The sequence below is a fragment of the Chroicocephalus ridibundus genome, chromosome 1, assembly GCF_963924245.1.
Source record: "Chroicocephalus ridibundus chromosome 1, bChrRid1.1, whole genome shotgun sequence".
NCBI classification, from domain to species: Eukaryota; Metazoa; Chordata; class Aves; order Charadriiformes; family Laridae; genus Chroicocephalus; species Chroicocephalus ridibundus.
The window spans coordinates 176,674,023-176,690,017 of NC_086284.1; the positions used below are offsets into that span (position 1 = coordinate 176,674,023).

Consider the following 15,995-nt stretch of genomic DNA (forward strand, 5'->3'; position numbering starts at 1 on the left):
AACAGTAGGATGCAATTTTGTAAGGTCGAGTGCGTGGTTCTACACGTAGGCAGTAATAATCACCTACAATAATACAGCACAGTAAGCAGTAGGTTAGGTAGAAATTTATCAAAAGAAAATGTGAGATTATTGTAGACTGAAACCAACATAAATAAGCAATATCATGCCTGTATGAAACAATTCTTCCACTGCATTAGTAAAGTTTCACACGCAACACTGGACACTACAAGGTAAGAACAATTCAGGCCAGGGAAAGAGAATAGAAAAGAAAAGCAAGTATATAAAAAAATATTGCAAGGAGAAAAGGAATGAAAAAGTCCCTGCCACTCGCTGATCTCTGTGATAAGGCACAAATGTTAGTAACATGGAAGAAGAAGAGAAGAATCTCCTGAGGAACCTCTACAACAGTTCTATCCATTTTGCCCTAAACAGTGAAGCTAATTTTAAACTCTATGGGTTAATATCAGTCTAAACATTGTCGAGGTTATTAAACAAAACTGTGCTGGCAGAATACCCACCAAGAATAAAAAAAAATTCTTTGCAACAGGGAGGGACCACACACCTCTGTAGAGATGATCATGGGCACGGGAAAGGAGACAAAACAGAAGACATCTGTTTATACAACATGTATAATTCTGAGGCACTGCAATTCAATACATGATGATAACAAACCGCAATAATAGAATATCATAAGGTAGGTTTCTATGAAAAAGGCGGTGTCAGGAAACCCCATTTTGATTATTTCCTGTCTCATCAGCTTTGTATTTCACAAGGAAAAAGTCTACACTTACACAGGACTACCAGCTGCCCTACAACGGTTTGCTGAACTAGCTATCAGAGTTTATGAAAAGGTTATAAGCTGCCTTGATGCATTAGAAGTTTAAACAGTATTTGTCACCACGTCTTAATTATCTCATGGAAAAATCCTGACCTTTCATTGTAGTATGGACATTACTTTTGCAGTGTCAGTCATGGATTATGAGGAAGAAACTCCATTTCTCCAACACAAGAGGAGAGTTGTGGTACTCCAAGAATGGTCGAGTGGGAGCACCGTATTAAAATGTATCCTTTACTATAATTAAAAACCCATTATTGCAGCTGTGTGTTCCAATAATTTCAGTTATATAGAAACATTATCTGCTTCTTGTGATATATAAAAGTTTTGTTTCTTGCTGGATAGGCTTTAAAATTTAGAAGTTAAGGCCAGACAAGAGTTTGCTGTAGCACCCATTTTAAAAGCAGTGTTTGATATGAAACTTTAGCACAGAAGGCACTGGATGGGTATGAGGAGCCATGGATACCTGAGGAATTTATCTATTACATTTTATTCAGCATACAAACAGATCTTGCTTGTTTATGATCTACACCAAAGGAGAATGTGTCACAAGCTTTCAGTAACAAGAGAAGCGAATTAATTACATGATCTGCCTGACACTGAAGCATGATTTCTTTAAGCATTGCAGACTTTTCTGTTAGAAAGGAGAAAGTTGTCCAGAGGACAGGATACATTTTGACTTATTTCCAGTAGGCTTGTTTTCCCTGATTGGACACACTGTCTTTCCCTTACAGGGCAAACTTTGCTTCATTGACTTAGAACTTTAAACTCAGAACACAGAAAGACAACTTTTGTGTTGCGCTTTCTAAAACATTCAGGGCTAGAGAAATAGTGCCAGATCTTTTCAGAATATTCAGGTAGTGAATTAACATTTCAGGATCTTCAGTATCAGATCATGTAACAAATTTCTAGCATGGATTAGATGAACAAGGGAGCTCATATCACAGAAGATGAATGCCAAATGAAAAATACGTGCCCACTAAAATTCTTCTGGGTACTCATCCAGTTGTCTTGGGATCCCTTTTCAGAAAGACAGGGCTAATGCTTAGCTAAGTAAGTTTTGGCTTACCAATATATTAAAAGAACTTGCAGATCTTATTGCGATCTGCTATGAGAGTATTCACTCCCAATTTTGGGGGTAGGTCAACACTGCCATGGAGGAATTTATGCTGGATATAAGACCCCATAATGGCTGGCCCATTGGCCAGTGACATCAGAACCAGATGGATTCTATTAGACAATATTAATTTATTAATTAATACAGAGCTTTATCTGTATATAAAGGATGAAGGGCTACAGGGTCGTGTCCTCAGATGAGCTGCCACTCATTCTGATTCTGGTTCAGTTAGGTCCAACAAAACATATGTCATTGTTAGGTTTATGGTTGCACTCGATGATCTTAAAGGTGTTTTCCAACCTAAAGGATTTTATGATTCTATTCCAGTGAGCCTAGTGTAGGAAACCTCTTGGCTGCAGTTTGCCAAGCAAGATGAGCTATCCTGGCAAAATGGTACTTTTATTGGTATAACTGAATCTCTGCTAACGAACTTTGTCAATACTGCTTCTTCATTTAACAGTCCAGGCTGAGGTAAAACCTCTTGACAACCTCAAAAGGACATAAAAGGGAATGGATATGTTTCCTCAGCCATTCCGGTTAAGCTAGGTCCAACAAAAATTGACATTATTTACTTCAGGGAAACCACTGCACTAAAAAGAAACATGGAATTGTCTAGATTCTTTGGAAACAGAGAAATACATTAGTAAATTACACTCTCCTTACCTAAAGTTTTGACAGGGTCAGAATAGTCAGAATCTGTAAACTGTCCTTTAATGTTAGTTGCTCTGAACTTAAATCTGTGAAATAAAACCAAGAAAACTAATGAAATGAAAGTTTACGTGCATTTTCTTAAATACTGTTTCACTTAGAAGCTAAAAACTATTTTTCTTTTTTATTATAATATAAGCTGGAATCATTCACCTGCTAAAGTGACATTATGACGGACATCAAGGACTCAGTGTCAATGTCTTAAATGTATAATCAAACTATATGAATTACTTACCATGACTTCATGAGTTCATTTAAGAACTCAGTAAGCATCTTTCAAAAAAATTTGTCTCCCGTATTTATGCTTTTGTATGTTTGTATATATGTATATTTCATTTAAGTCTTTTTCTTGGAGAAACATTGAGACAAATGTACTTACAGGTACTGCCTTCTTGGTTTCAGTGGACCATTACATATTTTGTCTTGACTGCCTGGTACCATACATGTAGTGTCAGCACCTATGACATATATCTCTTCTTTGCCATTCAAATCTTCTTTTCCTTCGATACATGGTGGGTTTGGAAAGCCTTCATTTGTAAAATACGGCCTCGGTCTGTTGAAGTAGGCATCATACCACTTAGTAACATTCCCATCATGCTGAGCTATTGTCAAGAAAAGAAATAATCAGAAACAATTTACATTCTAACCAGACTGTAATTAAAGAAGTTAAATAGGAAATTAAATTTTTTAATAGCTTAGCATGCTATCAGTACCATTTACATAACTAAGCCTATAAGTGTATTTGCACTTGAACCCAAATTTCCTTATTATCCACACTATCTATATTTTTTTAACTCACAGTTAAGTCAACTGAATCACCACTAGAAAACTTCAGGGGCAGTCTCACACATGAGCTCTGCCTGTGGGGGATATAACTTGTGCAAGCCACCTGACTTTGAAACTGAGCATGGCTAGCAAAGAGAATAAAAGGTGTTTACCCTAAAGACAGTAACGACTGTTTCATAAATGAAATTCCTAGATTTCCATAAGCGGACAGTACCCAGAAGCTCAGGAGAAAAATCTTCACAATGTTGCTTAACATGGTATTTGCATATCTATCAGTTCAAGGGAATATTCACAGCAATAGCTATGAAGCAAATGCTTGTAGCATTAGTGCTAAAATGCAAAATTCAGAAAAAGGTGAAAGACTTAATGTGAATTCACTTAATGCGGATGCTTTTACTTTGAAAGCAAGCAAAACAAGGCAATTAAATACCTGGGATTTGTCCTTCTTAGGTAAAGTAAGCCTGACCATATGATGTCCTATCTTGAAACTCCCACTCACATTGGTAGGCGATTACTCAAAAGAGTATCATGGCACTGTTCGTATGAGTAAACGTTCACGAGTCCATACAAGGGAATACACATTCTAACCCACAGTCTACAGAACGGATTTATACAAATCCCTCTGCCCCCGTTATGAAATGGGAATATCAACTGCACATGACTGCATTCCTTTACAGGCAACACTAATAGCAACAGAAGAATAACCTTGCAAAAAAAAAGTTTCAGATTTATTTACCTTTCACAAATGCCAAATGAAAATATAGAAATATAACGATAAGAATAGGGCCAGAATAGTATTGGTGCCTTCAAACGGAACGGATGACTCTTGGCAAGGGTTCCCAAAATTCAGTGCCCAGCCCACAGGTATTGTGAAAGATACTTTGCTCTTAGTACTGTCGCCACATCTAAAGTGACTTTTTTGGCTGTTTTCTAGCGTGAAATTACTAAGATCCAAGAAGAGAAATAAGACAAAAGACAAACAGCCTGAAAATAAAGACATAAAAAAAACCTGAAAACAATTTTTAAGAGAACTTGTAAAATACTACCTCCAGCTTCCACAACAAGAACTTGTATCTTCTTGATAGGGCCGTGATCATCACTGTAATAACATATTGGCATTCTGATTGTAATTGTCGTAGCTGTGACGAGTAACGCCCCACTGGTATCATAAACTGGTGCTGGTTTCTTTTTAGGCCGTGGTGGTTCTGTTTTTAAACAAAAATATACCACGGAGTTTTGTTTTAAAATGTTTTCACTACAAGTATTTTGTTCAGGCGCGTAGCTGTGTTATGCAAGACAAATCTTCAGCATATTTTCAGGGACAATTTAATGTTCTATTTAATGCCTTAAACCTCTAAAAACTGTATTCTGATAAATGCCTCAGCTTTCAATTAAAAGAGAAAACAATAGAATGACTGAGTCTTAGTTTTTCCATGAATTTCAATCAATGACTGTATTTATTTCCACAACGGTGATGCTGTGTACTTAGCTATACTTCTGCAATATTCTTCTAAGCTGTTCACTGATGGTAACTAAAATACTGAAGTCAATATGATTACTTCACTGAGTCTGCACATGGTTTACAGGATCATTCAGATACGAATAGCAAATGATCCGTGATATGTAGCGAAACTGAGCACTGAAATTCAAGGCTATCAGTTATGTGTTCCTGTTCCTACAATATGTAGCCTCTAAATAACAGACAAAGGCGCACAGCTGTGTACTCACAGGTAGAACAGTAATTTCTTCAGCATTTAGAGAGATTTCAGCTAAAGGGTACTTTATGAGACATACCTTTGATATCCATGGTTATTTTCAATTGAATTTTTGGCCCTGCACCAGCACCATTAATTGCATAGACCTTAAAAAAACCAAACACTTATTTTAATGAGCATTTGTAATAGCTTCAAATTGGCCAAATCTGGATATATTTGAAGCAGCAATGAATGCTGCAACGCTCCTTTTGTCATTCACACTTTGCTAGAACTTACTTCATATTTCTTTACAATCCTAAGCACAGTAATACTTCATCGCTTGTAATTTAGCTCTTACAAAAAGCAGAAAAACAAGCCCACTTAAACAGTTATGTTGCCTCCTCTGATGCCCTAGTCTCTGGTTGTTTGAAAGCACTTCACGTACGTACTTCTAGCAAGCTCCCCTTGCAGAACTGGACCTTTCATCTGAGCCAAATGACAAATGCAAGTAGTGGAATTAAGAGAGAGATTCAGACTTGTACCTGTGAGGATGTGTCACAGGCTGCTTTGCTAGCACATGAACTGGTGGTCCAGAGTACAAAGCTAACCACTACTGATGTGTCCTGCTCCCACTCACTCCACCCTCTTCATTGCTCCCCTCATTCCTCAGACTTGTCTCTCTTCACACCCGCTAACACTCTCGGCATGAAAATCTTACATATTCAGCCTTGGTTTATGTTCCCTGTTCCGACTAATCTCTCACTCATATCAAAGAAAAAAATCCAAAGAAAAAGTATCAGTTCTTACGCTGACGTTGTAGGTATGTCCTCCTTTTAGTCCTTCTATCATGGCAGTGACTGACTGATCTGTTTTATCAATGACACTAAGGTTGTGGATCCGGATGGCAGCAGGGTCATCTTCATTGTAAACCATAGCTTGATACACCTGAATATTTCCATTTGGTTCAGATGGAGGCACAAATGTTACTTGGAACTTTGTTACTTCGTCTGGTATCTTCTGAAATGTTATGTTGTTAGGTGGGTCTTCAGGCACTGAAATTAATATTTCAATGATCCATTTAATCAGTTTATTACTATAACTATCAGATTAAAACCTGACAAATTACAAATTATATTTTTGCATATCAGTATTATTTCATTGGTATTTTCTGGTTTTATTAAAAACATCTCAAATACTTATTGCATATGTAAGTATTTATAAAGGCAATAAAAAGCTGAATATTTAGCGAAATCCTATTTGTAATGACAGCATTTAATGCAACAAATAGTAAAAACAATGATTAGATAACCCTCAGTAGTCTCTACCCACAAAAGTTTCTTCTGATTTTCTACTCAGAAAGCCTGACGGCATCATTATACCTTGAAATACCTCTGGAGTAAACAAATCCTTGCATGGGATGACAAGCAAGAAGCAAGTGTTAGTCTTGAGTATCCCTTTCTGAAAGCTCTCTGTCAACAGCAAGCTCCCTCCCAACATATAAACATCCCACTCTGCTCCTGAGAGTCTCTGCTTATCACAGCTAACTCTTTAGGAAAAAACTTTCCACTAGCCGATGCTCAGACACAAACACAACGTGCATTTTTCCCAAAGACAGTTTTTTGTCAAATGCTTATTCCAGTAGCTTATTCTCAAGACAGCAAAGGTATAAATCATTTTCCCAATGTCCCTATCTGAAAGAAAAGGCTGTAACATTCTTTCCAGGCAGCTAAATATTTATTGCGCTACCTGAGCAGACAAGTATGTAGCGTGACCTCTAAATAGTGAAATCAAGCAACTGAAAGTAAACGCATTCCCTCAGCCAAGGATTTAGATGCAGTTTTCATACCTTCCAGGTTTTTTAGACCAGACAACAAATGCTTACTCAGGCTTCTTTGGAGTAAGTCTGTGTAAACTGGTCCTAACTCAGCCATATGCTAGATTGTACAAACCAGATGAGACGAGATGAGATGGAAAAAATAACTGTTCCTCTCTAAGGTTACTGCACCTCCTAATGTATCGCATTTTTACATAAGAGATAAAAAAGATAGCTCACAGGACAAACCCAGCTACCACCTAATTTAATCTTCATTAATTTTTCCACAGTAAAAGACTATATCAGCCTCTAGGGATATAAACAGGTCATGAAATTGTTAGAATTTAACGTATTAAAGGCATTAGAGAGAGATATACACACACTCATATCATATCATATCATATCATATCATATCATATCATATCATATCACATCACATCACATCACATCACTAGGGACACTGGATTTTCATACATCAAAGAAAAGATAAATGATAAATACAATCACTGTGTAGTATGTCTAAATCTGAATTTAACCTGAGTATATAGCTAAAAAAGCTGACCTGCAGCTAACCTCACTGGAGATAAGGCAATTGTAGTTTATACGCAGTTGATAATTAGTTTGAATGAAACAAAACTTCAGTATCTTTTCAGAAAATATTTTTTGGTTGTTTTGTTTGTTTGTTTAACTATCTTTAGTGAACAATTCAAAACCAGCAAAGATAGTAGACCAGGAACTGTGTAGGTAAAGCTAGGAGTATATCTTCCCCATGTACATCTGTTTATATTTTCCTGAGCAAACACTATCTGCTTTTCCGTAACGTAGCCTCTCGGTGTCATGAGATCCTTACACAGTTCCTCACTTTCATCTCTCACTTTTATTTCTCTGAGTAACTTAATAGAATCATAGAATCACAGAATGATAGCTCAGCAACTTTTGTCACCTTTGTATCTACCTCATTCTCCAGATAGTTTTGAATCTGTGGAACAGCTGACTCAAGCACAGATCCCTGTGGGCTTTCACTAGCAACCTCCTTCCACTGAGAATACACGGATCGTGTCCTCAAGTCAGTACAGGTACCATTTGGTAGTATTCACTTCACTTAATTTTTATATGCTTAGATTTTGCAACAAGACCAAGGATGTTGTACATTTTCCACTAGTCTCTTAAGGGAAACAGGCACCTCCACAGGGGGGAGACATCCCTTCCTAAAACAGGTATCATACATATATACACATGCCAATATACATAGGACCTCTCTTCATTGACTATAAAAGTAATCTAGATGGCTGTGTTCCACACACACATCCATATTTTACAAGAAGCAAGTTAAGATCTCTGCATTACTAAATGTAAAATGTAAATAAATAGTATTTATTATCACCATCAAGCTTTTTTTGTTGACTGCCATCTTTTTAAATATTAAAGAAAAAATACTGTGACAACAAATCTGCATTAAAAGTGCATCATGTGTTCAAAACTCTCATTTATTTGTCAGATGAAGGAAAAACTGCAAAATTTGATCCATATAAAGTAGAGAAAAATACAAACCTGCTTCAAAAGTGGAGACAATTACTGGAGAACTAGCCTTGCCTTCAAGGAGTGCAGCATTAACATCCCCCGTAAAGGCAATGATTACTACAGAATACCTTGTAAATGCTTTTAAATCAGAAATTTCTAAGACTTTACCCTCATCATTTGTCTTCAGAAATTGAGCTTTATAATTGTCATTATCTACCTGTAAAATAATAATTAAAAAACACAATTACAAGACTTGAAACAGACAAAATCAGGACATTATTATTTGAACACCTTATTTCTCTTTCCAATTTTCTAACCATTTAGATAGACTGGTTCACAAGAAGTCTCTAGCTGCCAAGACTCAAAAGCTGCATGGGGGAGTACACTTCCATCTCACCCACGTGGTGCCTCTTGAGCACTTCATGAAGTATGGGATTAAGGAAATGGGCTATTTGCTTGGTGCTGTCTTCCACCAAGCGAACATGAACCAATTGGTAGACACTAGGCCAGGGGAGATGCAGTGACCTGAAATGGGAATCAAACTAGGTAGAAATTCAGATGAGCAGCTATATAGCAGAAAATTGGTTGGAATACAAAAACCAACAGAAAATTGGGCAGCAATATAGAATGTTGATATCACTGCAGAAAGTGCAATTCCCCTTGGAATTAATAGAAGCACTACTTATGATATGGTAGGGAGAGAGTAATTCTCTCACTAGAAAAGCTGGAAACCAGAAATAATTGGGGTTCAACCTAGAAAAGAGAGGATGGTGTAAGACATAGTAATAACTTCAAAATATACAAAAGGCTGTTACTAAATTGAAGATAATCAATTGCTTCTAGAGTTCATGAAAACACAAGAAATTTTATTTGCAGCAAAAAAAGATTAGAATTAAATATTACAAAAAATGCTATACCTAAATATGTAACTAAAACTAGGACTATAAGTTTAGTTAAAATCTAGAACAATCTATCAAGGGTTGCTGAGCAATTTTCAGCACCGCATATTTTTAAGAACAGGAAAATGAATAATTTATGAGGGAGACTCTGGGTACACATGTTTCTGTCTTAGAGCAGAATATGGTCTGGATTACTTCTTGGGATCCCGATCATCCCTACAACTCAAATAATCCACAGTTCTGCAGAAAAATCTACAGTGTTGGGATTTATATACAATTAAGCAATTTTAATATAGGCTTTAAAAAGGAGAAAAAGGAAAAAATGGGACCTTTTCCTGTGTTTGATGAAGTATCATTCACAAAATTATTTTTGTCTATTCCCACTACTTCAGTTAATGATGTTTTCATTATTGTTTCTTCAGTGTGTAATTTGAAAAGAGGATTAGGTAGCTGTACAGTAGTTTTCCCACTGGATGAAATCTGTATTAAATACAGCTGCTAAAACATTAGAATAGTTCAAGCATACCTTTTATTTGACAGATATGCATCTATCCCCACTGAGAATTAACCTGAACTAAACTTTCTGATGGACTAAACAGACATTCATTTCCTGGGATGGCCATGAAGAGCTGAAACACTTTTCCTATCTGAAAATCAAAAATCTGGCATATAAATATTTATACAAGAGCTAAAGTACAATCACAGCACTACATCATTAAATTTATTTCTATTCTTCCTGAAGTTTAATGGTTTCGTTCCATCTTCATTTTCAGGAATATTTTATTCAAGACTACTTCTAATTATAGTAGGCAGCAAGACAAACTAAAATATGACTCGGAGGAATAATAATGAGTGAGTACTTTTTAGTTTTTCTGATCTATAAAACTGCAAGGAACATTCTAGCAATTTAAACAGAACCCTAATACATTCACTAATAAATACTAATTACTACCTTTTAAGAATAAAGACATCACAGAGTAGAAATCTGAAATTATTCTGTACTGTGAGCCTATTTTTATAAATCCTTGAAGATACTCAGTTGAGAACTAAAATGAGTAAAGTTACACATACAGGAAGTTTGTGGAATTTGGAGTCTTCATAAAAATTTTCCCACTGGGACAATAAAATATATACTCAAATTTTCACTGAAAAAAGATTGTGACAGCTTTATTGGCCTTTAAGAAGGAATAGATTTGTCTACTAAGATGATTATCTACAGAACTGATCCCCATAGTTACTAATCATTAGACAGACAACATCTGATTACAAGGAATCCCTAAACATAACCTAGATATCTGAAATATAGTTGTAAAAACCCCACTTTGTGAAAACAAAACCAAAGCCCTCAAAACTGAACATTTAAAACAGGTTTTAAAATTCCTTCTGAATGCGGGCGGGCTCACACTAAACATTCCACAATTCATCTTACTTTAGGAATTTTACTGTAACTTATATTGATAAGGTATTTAAACATTTTCATAGTGTAGGATTAGATGACAACCTGTTTATAATTTAGGAACTATCAGACAGTGGAGAAATTGTTTAAATACAAAGTGATTAAATATTACACACACAAAAAAATCAAGCTTTGAAAATTGAATGTGGAAGTTTTATCAAAAGCATGAAAAGGATTTTTTTCTGCTGAGGCACTATAATGCTGTTTAGTCAAAAGTGACAGGAACTTTTCACAAGGAATAAGTCTTCTCTAACTTTAGTAAAAGAGAAATAAAAATTGTCATGTAGTTTCTAGCAACCTACCCAATGAGCCAAGGAACCGTTCCTTCCCTGTCAGCATTCCCCTTGTTATTGTACTTCCTTCATCCTGTCATACTACCGCTGTGGTGTGTTCAGAACTGACCAGATTGCACTCTACATATTGTACAATGAAGTTAGAGGAAGAGAAAACCTTACTCTCTCTTGTAACTTTACTGAGGAGCTTAAAAATATTAGGTATTTTTTACTGATCTCCCTAGAAATTCTGACACAAAAATCTCAGCATTAATATTTTGGTGTATCTATAATTCTTATGACCAAGTCAGAAACATTGAAAATACACACATAATAGTCTTCCTTTCTTCTCAGAAAATTGAAAGAAATTTCTATTTGAAGTATTTAAATAGTTTGAAGTAGTTTTAAATTTTTTTTCCCTGTTATCTAACAAACTGATTCAGGATTTTTGATTTTGCAAACAGCAAGTTTTCCTGGGTAAAGTCTGGTAAACTGGTTCCCATTTTCACTGATAGCTCTGTCTGTATAATTTCTGGAAGATCAGGGAACCTATATCCTACTTAAAACTTCTCATGTGCTCGAACTTAGAAAGTTTCCTATCTCACCACAGGGCAGGAAATGAGGTTTATTAATGGTTGTTTTAAGGAGTATTGTAAGGGTAGTAGAGCATGAAAAGAGAAAGGCCACTAGAGCTTTTCTCTTATGTCAGCCTTTTTTTTAACTTATAAAGATCAAGGAGAAAGAAGTGTTATTGCTGTGCTACCAAAATACAGCTAATCTGATGGACAGAGCACCAAGTGGAAAGTGGGAAATCTAGTTTGACTTTAAAGTTTGCCCTTTGATGCACTGTGTAACTTTGCACAAGTCAATTCCTTTTGCTAGGCTCTCCACCATGGTTTGTAAAATCATGACAATGAACTTTTCCTTCCTTTGAAGAAGAAGAAAAAAAAAGTCGTAATTATTTTTACTGGTAAACAGCTTCAATATTATTAGAAGGAGGTACACCTCTGCAAAGCTCAGCTACTGTTTTCCTGTATACATTTATAGCTACATTTTTCTTTCTCCAAGATCTCCAAGATCACTTTTTCTTTCTCCAAGATCACACATTTTTTAATACCTAGTAACTAACTTATCTTCCATTAAGAAATTTGTAAACGGACAATTAATTCTTATGTGGAGTTTATGTGGAAATAGAAACAGTCATATTGTTTTTCAATCCAGTTTATGTCTGTCCTGTAGTTTCTGTAAGAAATCTGCTGTGGTATTTGTATCACCACACATCTCTATTACTACCAACAATAAAAGAGAGTTGCCTTACTGAGGTAATGTCTATGAGGTAGCATGTTGGTCCAGTAATGATGACAGGTTCACTCCAGCTGATATTAATACTGTGAGGAGATGTGGCTAGAACAGTCACATTTTCTGGAGGACTGTCTGGAGCTGTAGAAAGAAACATGTATGCGAATCATGGTCAAAGACGTTCACAACAAATAACCCAGCAATTTTAGTGGCCAGTAGAGATTATTTTCCAATGTGAAAATAAAAACTTTTTCACACATTTACCATTATACACTACTTAAATAATTATAAACTTTTTTTCTTTCTCATATATAAAACATACAGTGTGATTTAGAAACACATCTTTCATTGCAATTACTACAACTTTTCTAGAGGATGAACTGCCTACAAGTTCATCTTAAATTGAAATGATAGGGTTTTTTTAATTACAAGTTATTTATATGTATTTCACGACACAAGCAAAATATATACAACTATTTAGACAAATAGAGAAGCATAATATATTTGCTTATGTCAAACGAATCATTCAAACAAATTGTGAAAACACAAGTTCTTCTGCCTGCTAGAAAAAAATTTCCATCAAGGTTGGAAAGTACTAATGCAAATAATTTTATACAGAAAAAAATATTTTCTATGTTTCGTTTCAACTTATTCTTAACATGTTGAGAAACTCTGGAAAACACACACAAAAAAGTGATAGGAATTGTAAGTGGGCAACAATGCTCACATTAAGAAATGGGATTTTCCTAAAATTTCCTTTTATCAAGGTGATATGTGAATTAACTTAGTTATTTGTTATTCATGAATAAGAAATGAATGGAATCATAACAACAACATAGCAGTTCTCAGTAAGTGGTATTACTTTTTCATAGTGACCGTGGTAAATCTCAGGAAAATAAAATTTGGAATACTAGTGACAAGATTTATAGATAATGCCAGAACTTGGCTCCACGGTGCCTTTTTTTTCAATCTACCACAAAAAAATACAACTGTAATACATATCAGTGAACTGTCTGTTATAAAAAATGATAAAGCTCATCGTATCTATCCTAATCAGAAGACGCAGCCTCTTTTCTCAAACATGATTAATGCACAAATATGTATTTTTTCACGTTTAATCATTAGGTGAGAGGGCTTAATGAGGAAAATTGGAGACTATACAAGGCTACTTAGTTCTTTAGGTAGAAAACAGGTTAGAAAAAGGGAAAATAGCATGGGAGGATGAATGTAGCTATTTAAATAAAGTGCGAAAGGCTAATAAAGAGAAATCATAAAATTTTGCACTGTGAAGGTGAAAATTTTGCACCACGGTTGCAGAATAAACCAGGAAGATTTGGGAGTTGATAAGGTGCTATGAAGAGTTTAGGGTGTTGGATACGGGAGGTAGATTGCTGTGCTGAGATTAGCAGGAATATACTAGACTTTGTAGGCAGGATCAAATTCAACCATTGGAAGCAGTCCTCAAAAATACTGAATAGCACAGAAGAACTGAATGAAGAGCGTAACTGAATGACCCACGAAAGCACATGAGGGGTGGTGAAAGAGGAGACTGCTCGGAGAAGGCTGGCTGACGAGTGGGGAGCTAGAACAGATAAAACAAAATACAAGGGCAAGCATGTTCCCTAAAAACTAGCATTAGCACAAATCAAGCTTCTTTTGCAGGTAACGTGTGTCAGGCTTGTTGCTCGGTGTGTTTTAGTGTAAACAATTCTTTCAGTAACTGTGGTAGTGGTATTACCTTTATCACCAGCTGCAATCTCTGAAAAACAGTATAAAATTAGCTTCTCACACCTTAGTTTCCAAACCAACCAAGTTTACAAAGATAATTTTCCATTACTTTTTTATAACGTTAACAGAGCATTTAATCTCTCTGTATATTTTTTTCAGAAGCCACATATAGGTTTATGCATTAGACAATGATGGTGTGAAATATTTTCAAAGCATAATTTTATCTACAAATTATCCAGCCTGGGATTATTTGTATGAATAATTTTCATATGTAGTTTATATTTGATACATTTTTAGATCCTTGCAAGAAAATTCTAATTGAGTATGTTGTTTTAAGATACTTATCTAAAATACATCTAAGCATTAATATCTATTTTATTTTCATCATGAAAAGTACAATACCAGACATTAATTGAATGATACTGAAATTTAGGAATATTTTCTGAAATAGCCTGTATAATTACAAAGAAAACTAGACAATTAAATGTGTCTAAAGTGTCTCATGTCTTACAAAACCCATCGTTTTAAAAACTGTGTTTGCTTCAGTGAGTAACTGCCACGTTCTGATTTAGGTTTGTTTGTGAAATGAATCTAGTCAATACGAGGCCATGATATCACTATACCCTTTCTCTTATAAATCACAGCAATTTACTCAGTAGAAATGACCTAGTCTTATTCTCTCATTCCCCCATAATCCAATCACTTCCTCTCATAAGCGCTTTTCTCCTGGTTTTCACAATAATGCATTTTCTGTAACTAATAACCATCATTTCCTGATTATCATGCTTCTATCCTTGCACAGGAATGTGGGTCTTATGGAGGTCAGGGTCATCTTTCCCATCCATCTGTGTCCTGATGCTAAGGCAGCAGTTAAGTGTGTTAGCTTGAAGATAAGTCTGGATAGCCCATCATTTAGCATAATCCCCAAAAATAAGACCGAATACTCCAGTCTTCTATAAGAAATTCACGCTTGTGAGTTTGGTTAAGACCAGCTCTTTTTTTTTCTCTTCCCCAACAAAAATTAAGTGTGAGGTTCAGTTATTTCATTTTATAATCACCCAGGTTACTTTTACCTATATTTAAACATTTATATCTTATATTAGACCATAATTACTTTCCATTGTTTAGTTCTGAGACAATGAAAGGAACAAAGAAAAACAAGTTTCAGGCAAAACCTGCCAGAAGAAAAGGCATACAACAAGACATGAAATCTCATTGCTTTTCATCACACAGAAACACTTCTTTAAATATACCAAGCAACTGGGTATCAGTGAGGACTGGGAAAGAAGGTGCTGAAAAGGGAAGCATAACCCTCTGCCCCATGCATCGATGTCCTAGCCTTCATGGGACATTCGAACATCTGGGATTTTCCTTTGTATCTCTGTATATCCTGGCATTAGGAGACTTGGCAGCTTACCAAAAAGCATTGCATTGTGTAACTGTACGAGATCCAAAATGAGATCAGTGATCTCACTGCCATTCATTTTCCACCTAACACTGACCCTCCAAAGTGATTTTTCTCTCAGAAAGCACAAGTTTGGCCAATCTTATTCTCCTTATGAATGTAAAAGTGAAACTCGGGGTAAGTGCAGGTGTGAAGGAAAAAGGTTTCCCTAGCTATGGAAAACATTTCTTGCCCTTTCCCTTACTGTGACACAACACTGTGATCTTCTGTGCTGGTAACTATATAAATCTAGGTTATGTTGAAAATATTTCATCTTGCAGAGTAGACTTGGCTCTTGGGTAATCCATCAGCTAAGTAATAACAGTGCCATCAAACTACTTTATGAGACAGTAGGACAATTCCTGCGAGGATAATCTGCAAGACAGAAGGCTGAATAGTTTATCTGTGTGATGTGAGAACTGG

At 35.6% G+C, this 15,995-nt stretch overlaps 1 protein-coding gene across 5 annotated transcripts in view; it reads right to left on the bottom strand.

Moving 5' to 3' along the window:
* Nucleotides 1-15,995, bottom strand: part of PTPRQ (protein tyrosine phosphatase receptor type Q) — a 137,711-nt gene that overhangs the window by 31,560 nt on the left and 90,156 nt on the right. For all 5 annotated transcript variants that reach the window (XM_063322867.1, XM_063322866.1, XM_063322865.1 and 2 more), the window contains 7 exons: nt 12,420-12,541; nt 8,505-8,691; nt 5,948-6,192; nt 5,241-5,307; nt 4,493-4,651; nt 3,040-3,262; nt 2,616-2,689 (listed from right to left, as the gene is read on the bottom strand). In XM_063322867.1, coding sequence (XP_063178937.1) covers nt 2,616-2,689; nt 3,040-3,262; nt 4,493-4,651; nt 5,241-5,307; nt 5,948-6,192; nt 8,505-8,691; nt 12,420-12,541 — 1,077 coding nt within the window. The remainder of the gene's footprint in view (nt 1-2,615; nt 2,690-3,039; nt 3,263-4,492; nt 4,652-5,240; nt 5,308-5,947; nt 6,193-8,504; nt 8,692-12,419; nt 12,542-15,995) is intronic.